The 7,855-nt window shown below is 34.0% G+C and overlaps 1 protein-coding gene across 1 annotated transcript; it reads left to right on the top strand.

Annotated features, from left to right (window-relative positions):
* The first annotated feature begins 5,964 nt into the window (after positions 1-5,964).
* On the top strand, positions 5,965-6,717 carry LOC111920647 (uncharacterized). The gene has a single exon (XM_023916220.1). It carries the CDS (start codon positions 5,965-5,967, stop codon positions 6,715-6,717), a length of 753 nt encoding a protein of 250 aa, XP_023771988.1.
* The last annotated feature ends 1,138 nt before the right edge of the window (positions 6,718-7,855 follow it).

Raw genomic sequence — 7,855 nt, 5'->3', positions numbered from 1 at the left:
TACGTCCATGCATGACACTTAGAGCTTGAAATGCCAAAAAAAACTTCCATTAAGGGTCTTAATCATGAAATCTATTCTATTAGCTGGATAAAGTTGGGACCTTTGGACTCTAGGGACCTCATAAGGTCCATATCTGAATTCTCAATCAGTTGATAAGCTCAACACACTAAAAGCCTCATGGAAAGATGGAATAAGCCCTAAAACTCCATGAATAGGAGATCTAATCACAACAATGAGCAAGGTGAAGAATTTTTACCTTCAACAGAAGCTATAGATGAAATAACACCGGACCCAATAGCCTCTTGTCGATCGTTGCCTTGATACTCTCCTCTTCTCTTTAAAAGGTGCATTCGGAGTCGGGATGTTACACTTAATCCTCACCCCTAGCTTCATTTACAGCCTCCAAGTCCCAAACCCTAATCCACGAAACCCTAGTGCTTTACTTGACAGCTTGAGATTGAGAGCCATTTTGAGTGATCTTTGTGTGTTTTTAAAGCTTGTGGAAGAAGAGAAAGCTAGAGGGTTCAAGAGGGAAAGAGTAGATCCAGAAACTACACATCATTTGCTACATTTTTGGGAAAGAAAGTCCCAAACTTTCTCAATGGTTTCTTTGATCTCTTCTTTTCATCATTATGAGGGTTTTGGTCCAAGTATTTTAGTATGTGAAGAATGGACGACCCAAGTGGGTATTCTTCCAGATCTAGGACCTAGAAGGACTATTATGGCATAAAGCTGCAAAATTTATTCCATATGAGTCCCCATGCAAGCCATAGAGTGTCATTTTGGCCCTTTTATCCCAAAAAGTTCATGCATGTAAGTAAAGTCTGAGACTTTACATGTTCATTTGGTATCTAGGACCTAGATCTCGGTTTTCATGCTTTGAGTTGGACTAATAAGGCTTTTGGAAAAAGATTTATGTCCTAAGGAACTAGGGTTTTAGCTAAACCCATTAAGAAGGGTTATTAGCGGGAAAAGTTAGAAACTTTACCCCTAAAAGGGGCACTTCTAGTGTGTAGACGAAGTATGGACTTTGGATATGGAGAGTAGAGGCTTAATCTGTTAAGATGGCCCAAACATACAGAGGAACTCGTCGAGTCCATAAGGGAACTCGATTAGTTGGGTCGTGTTGTCCCATTTCAGCTTAAGATAGAACTCGACGAGTCTGTGAAGGGACTCGACAAGTTGATTCGCTAAATCGCAACTGTGAGCAGCTCGATAGAACTCGACGATTCGGGGGACGACTCGACGAGTTGGGTCACGATTTTTAGGACTATTGAGTTAAAGAACTCGGTAAGTTGATAGGTCGACCCGGCAAGTTAGTCAACCCAGAATGTTGACTTTGACCAAGGGTAAAATGGTCATTTTACCATTAGAAGAATTATCAGTTTTTGACTAAGTGCTTATTGTGATGATGATAGCCGGGGAGTCTATTGGATCAGCCATCAAATATTCCTCACACAATATTTCCGCAGTCGGCTTGAGAGGTGAGTTTTCCTCCAATAAGAATAGGTCTAAGGCACCAATGTTGGCCCGTTTATGTATGCTAGTGTATGTCAGACTTAGGTCCGACGCCGAGGCTAGCCTGATGTAGATTATATGTTTCCGGACTTCGGTCCGATGCCGGAGCAAGCCCAAGGAAGGATTTATATGCTCGATGTCTTCGTGATTCTTGCATGTGTTTGTTTGTATGTTCCGAACTTTGGTCTAATGTTGGGGAAAGCCCAAGGAATGTTTAGTTATATGATATGTGTTATGTGTTCCAGACTTCAGTCTGATGTCCAGGCAAGCCCGAGGAATGATTTAGCTTATATGTTTATGTTATATGCTTGTTCGTATGTGATATGTATACCAGACTTCGGTCTGATGTTGGGCGAGGCCCGATGCCGAGCGGGGCCCGATGTAGTGGGCAAGGCCCAATGTATGACATTATGTGATTATGTGTATGGTATTTGGTAGTTTGGGGAGACTCACTAAGCTTCGTGCTTACAGTTTTTAGTTTTGGTTTCAGATACTTCCGCTAGCAAGGGGAAAAGATCGGGATGACTACATGGTACACACCACAACTTTCAGCCTGGGATGTTTAGAATTTGATATTTGGCACATGATTTTGATACAGTATTTTATTATATGATGATTTGAGATACATTAATTATGCTTTATGAGATGACAAATGGTATTTATAGTTTTCATAAATAATCAAAACGAAATTTTTGGACCGTATTTTTGGGATGTTTCATATGTACTTGACAACACCCAATAATGTATTAAATAAGTTGGGAATAAGGCATATTGGTTCAAGAGTGTTTTTGAGCAACTTGAGCTCTTAACCCTTTCATTTGAGTGTTTGTAAACATTATGAACATAACACTTTGATTGAGGACTTAATGAATTAAGTTGAATGTTTTGACATGATAAAATCTCTCTAGTAGTGCTTGGAAACCTTTAAAAGTGTTACAATTGGTTACCTAAAAGTCCAAAACCATCCAAACAAGTTTAAGACACAAAAAGTGAGTTTTTGGGGGTGTTTAGGCTGCTACGGGATGCAAACCGCGTGGTCAGCCATTCGGCCCATGCACAGATAGCAGAGTGCCCAGCTAGACGAAAAATCTGAACTTTAGTATTTTCCTCATAACTTGTGCATACAGACTCATATTTACATGCGATTTTTGCCTACATTCAACGTTATAAGGAATGAGTTAAAGCAACAAAATTTAGTGATTGAATCTTTGAGGGGTATTTTGGTCATTTTAATTGACCTTTACTTGCTTGTTATATAGGTGGTGTTTGAGAGTGTTGCTCAAAGGAAATGAACTATAAGAGGACTAGCTAGCCTTCGTGTGATTGGGGTGAGTATATGCTGGCATTTTCCCAATTTATGGTACATGGTAAAAATGATTTTATTATAATGAAACACTACTGTTTGATATATGAAATGTTTTGAAATGAAAGTGTCAAATATTTTTGGAAAGGATATTTTGAAAGAGTGTCTTGAATGTAAGAATGTTTTTGAATGCAAAGAACATTTTAGAAGATCGAATTTTTGAAAATGTGTTTCAAATGATCTGAAATGAGATGTTTTACTTTTGAAATAAATTTTTGATACTAATAAATGAAATGTGTAAAGCGTGGAAAGTAAGGGCAAGAAATGGAAAGTAATGAAAAGAAATGGAAAGTAATGAAATAAATTGGAAAGAGCCGGAAAGTAATGAAATGAATATATCGCTCGAGCTATGATGTCCCCGTAATAGAATAGAGAGGAATCTATCGGGGTGGCGTCTCCCCTTCGCGAGATAGATTTCCTAACAAAAATGATGTGTTGGTGGACTGATTTTGTTCTTTCCACATTGGTATAGACTTGGGGATATTGATAAGCCGTAAGTATAAAAATGACAACGGTTTAATACCGGAATTAGCCCTTAATGGAAAAGTAGAAATGGAAAAGAAACTAATGAAATTATAAGATAAGAAATGATACTTATGATATGATATGTTATGTGATGTATGAAATGATTTTTCATTAAAATGATTGAAAATGTTTTATGGTATGAATGAAACGAGTTTTTCTTTAAAAATGATTGAAAATGTTTTATGGTATGTATGAAAGGATTTTTTCCTTGAAAATGATCGAAATTGTTATATGGTCTAAAACTCACGTATCTCACGGGACATTTTTTTTTTTTACATATCTCTTTTTAGTGTCATGTATTTTAGGTTGCAATTAAGTAGAAAAGTGATAGATAGAAGTTAGAATATTAAGAGATAAAGAATAGAGTGGAACTTGGTAAGTTCCTTATTTAATGTTATTTATGTAATTCGTATTTGCTTGATATGATTGTATGATATTTAATAGTAACACCCAAGGTTTTAATGTAATTGTTTTTGTGGACCGGTTTTTGTTAAATGGGGGTTTAAAATGGTTTTGAAAAATTTGGGGTGTTACATCTTATAACCTCTAAACTTTTAATTGTAAATATAAGCATAAAGCATGGAATGAATAAAAGAACTCTAATTAAAAGTTTATCTCATGAACTATGATTAAAACCATGAACTACAACATAAATGTATTTGTACATATTCTAACTTTCTCCATAAATTGATAAATAAAAGAATAAACATTTACATACTAATATTAAAAGTTTACTCCATGATATTAAAACAAGCTAAACCATGAACCGTTGAAGAAGCTCACTAAGGATAAGGTGGTCCACCACTTTCTGGAATATAAGTGTACCCTGATGGACCAGAAGCACAATGGCGGAACAAAGAATTTTGGTATGGGGTACAAACATTGTCAATATATTATTTGTAGTTATCCAATATCGGGCAGTAAAAAACATGTTATAATCTCTTTAGTAACATGAAACATGTTTACAAAAAATATTATATATATATATATATATATATATATATATATATATATATATATATATATATATATATATATATATATATATATATATAACAATTTTTTGGGGGTACTGTAGTACCTCCAACGCCCCATCTAGCTCCGCCACTACTAAAAGGTGGAACAGACCCCTTAGGAAGGGACTGGAAAGCAAGCATGTTCAAACTCTTTACGTCGATGAAGTAATTTTTTCTTATAAAACTTTGCTAGCTTTAGTGGGGTTCGTAACTTGGTATAGACCAAACCAAGCACAACCAAAAATGCACAAGGAATACTCGATGGCTTCATTTCTATATTTTTTCAAAGGGTTCCATGGTTTTGACTATTGACTTCATGAATATATTAAAATAGAGATAATGACTTAAAAAGATAAGGAACTTTTGAACTTTATTCATATTTAGTTACTGAACTTTTTGTGTTTGATTTACCCATGAAATTTTTAAAATTATTCACATTTTACCCTTCTGACTGGTTACGTAAAATGTGAATAATTTTAAATAATTCATAGGTAAATCAAGCATGAAAAAAAAAATAGTAACTACTAACTAAATGTAAACAAAGTTGAAAATCTGTTACCCTTTCAAGTCATTATCTCATAGACAAAACAAGTTCAATAAATAAAATTTTGAACTTATAAAAAATCTTTTATATTTGATATTCGATATTTTTGTCCTTTTGAGTATTAAAACTATGTTACTACATGCATGGGTTGCAAACCTACAATGTCATATAATACGATACATTTTTGTTTAAGATCACAATAATAGTCAATAGCTTGTTGGCCGAATGCCTACATTATGTAGGAGGGACCAACACATATCCAAATCTTGTCATTATTAGAAACTATAATGTTTAATTCTTAAAACATCTCAAATATAGATCATAGATGTAATAACAATTCGTCCTAAATGAGTAATTAAATTTATCAACACCTTATAAATCTTAAACTCACTCTACATGTCAAATTAATATCATGGTATTTACATCATCATACGTCAATGTAACTATTTGAGATCACTTGTTTATTACACACACAAAGAAAATGAGTAACATGTGCTTTGATACTTAAATGAGAAATATGCGTAAAAGGATTTTTTTTGCAATATGTTTCTAAAAGTTACTTTTGAGATTTGAACACATATGTGCATGGATAAATGTGTTTTGAGTAGATACTTCATTTAGTAATGGAATCAAAGATCAAAGAGAAGCTAATATGTATGGTTGTTATAAAATCTTAAATATAGATTTTTTGAGAGATTATATTTAATCCAAATTTGATATAAAACGTTGAAGATATTATTCTATTAGGAATATTTTAGTGGGGTGGTTTTGAAATATTCAAAACTAAATGTTGTTTTTTTGAGGGACAGATTATGGAAAGGATCTACATGCCTTCATAAATTCGTACACTCTTTGGAAACTTTCCACACCACCACCAACAACCACACACACTGCAACCCTTTTACTGCGTGTTTTTTCTTGTCATTTTATATGATCCCTTTCCAATTTCCATACAAACAATCTCCCGATTCCTCAAACTTCTTCTCTCAAGAACAACAATGGAGGACAATGCAGTTACCAGGTACACTTTGTTTATCAACATTGCTAGACTGTTTCAATTGATCGAAGTTTTTATCGCCGTCGTGTTGATTTCGTGGTCTTCGTCTCGTCTCCCTTCTGTAATGAAAGTATCCGGAGAATATCTGTTGGCATTTTCGTCAAATTTGTTGAATCAACACGTCGTGTTTTTCGTCGGAAACGTGATTATAGTTCTCTGTTATGTGCTTTCTCGTGATTCTGTCTCCGGATATGATTCCGAAATATCCGACGAGAAACGAAGCTTGTCGAGTGAACTGAAAATAACCGGAGACGCTTCAATCGGAGAGTTACGTCCGCCGGTGAATGAAACGGAAACGGAGGTGGTGAAGGAGACGATTATGGAAGAAAAAGGAGACCAGAAATTGAACGGAATGATTAAAACAGAATCCGACATGGCGGTTGAAACAGCAATCAAGCAGGCAGCAAAGCAGATAGACTGGTTTTCGAGGACGCAATCGGCGAAGTTGAAGCGCGAGATTTCACTCCGACGTACACAACAAGAATTGCGGCGGTCGGCGACGTCGACAACGGCGAAGGGGAGGAGAAACAACATGTTAGTCACCTCGTTCAAGGGAAGTTCAACGGCGATATCAGTTGAGACGGTGGATAAACTGAGCAACGAAGAGTTTCAGCTTGCTGTTGAGACCTTCATCTCCAAGCATCAAAGCTTCCTCAAGCAACAGAGTATGGCTGAAAATGGAATTAAATTTTAAATTATAAATTATAATTGTGAATTTTCTATCTTTAGTATCTCTCTTATTTAAATTTTCACTAATCCCTATCTAAAAAAGGAGATTATTTTAGAAATCCATGTCCAAAAATTTTGACTGGTTTTTATGAAATGTTTGGATCATTTTTAACCAAAACATTTAGTGAATGATTATTATTTATTGCAACTGTTCATTTATTTCTCTCTCGATTTAATGAATAATAAGAGATAAAGATTACATACATTGCTTGACAAAATAGATATACTCGCATATCCAGATTCTTCATAAAGCGAACATAAATCTATATTGCATTATAACGAAACTTTGTAATCCTTAAATAAATATACTTATTAGATTAGGTTTTGTAGTAAATGAGTTTTCTTAAATATGTTTAATTGAACTTTTTATGGTATGATGCGACAATATATGAACTTTATAGAGTTTAATATGCTTTGTGGGTTTTATAAGACACATGTCACATATATTTTCCTTAAAACATATTTCGTTCAAATTATTTGAAGTTTGTTTCTAAAGAATAAAGATACACCTAAACATTATTAGACTTGATATTTATTTTAGTGTAAAAGGTTCTTAACTTTATATATGTAAGGGACGAAAAATGCAAAAAAATCAAACCACAGAGACGAAAAACGCAAAAAAATCAAACCATAGAGACGATCCGAGTGCAAAAAAAAAAAAGCTAGGGACCAAATATGCAATTTTGATTAAACCACAGGGACGATTTCAGTAATTTACTCTTGCTTATATCTAATTTCCAAATCATGCAATAATAAAAATCTGATATGAGAAACGGTAACCTAAATAAAAGGTGTTAAAACAGAAAATATGCATAGAAGATGAGGAGAGATGGGTGATTTAGGTTTACATATTTAGCAAAAATCAAATATTGCGATGGTGTTTGGCTAAAGTTTAAAAAAAGAGTTTTTTAATTTATTATCAATTTCAGACTCTAATAAGTTAAAATGAATGTCTCTATAGATTTTTTTTAAAAATAGTTTATATTGGTATGAAACGGAAGATAAATCATTTTTGATAAGTTACTAACCCCTAACTTATAAAGCTCCTTAGGGCATTCATAATGGGGGTTTAATAGAAGTTGAATGGATGATGATTATGATTG

The sequence above is a fragment of the Lactuca sativa genome, chromosome 5 (genome assembly GCF_002870075.4).
Source record: "Lactuca sativa cultivar Salinas chromosome 5, Lsat_Salinas_v11, whole genome shotgun sequence".
Classification (NCBI taxonomy): domain Eukaryota; kingdom Viridiplantae; phylum Streptophyta; class Magnoliopsida; order Asterales; family Asteraceae; genus Lactuca; species Lactuca sativa.
Note: the sequence above shows the minus strand (reverse complement) of the source record. Positions and strands in the feature narration are given on the sequence as shown.

What these genes read in the sequence shown, in the direction of transcription:
- LOC111920647 (XM_023916220.1), top strand. Translation starts at nt 5,965, where the DNA reads ATGGAGGACAATGCAGTTACCAGGTACACTTTGTTTATCAACATTGCT.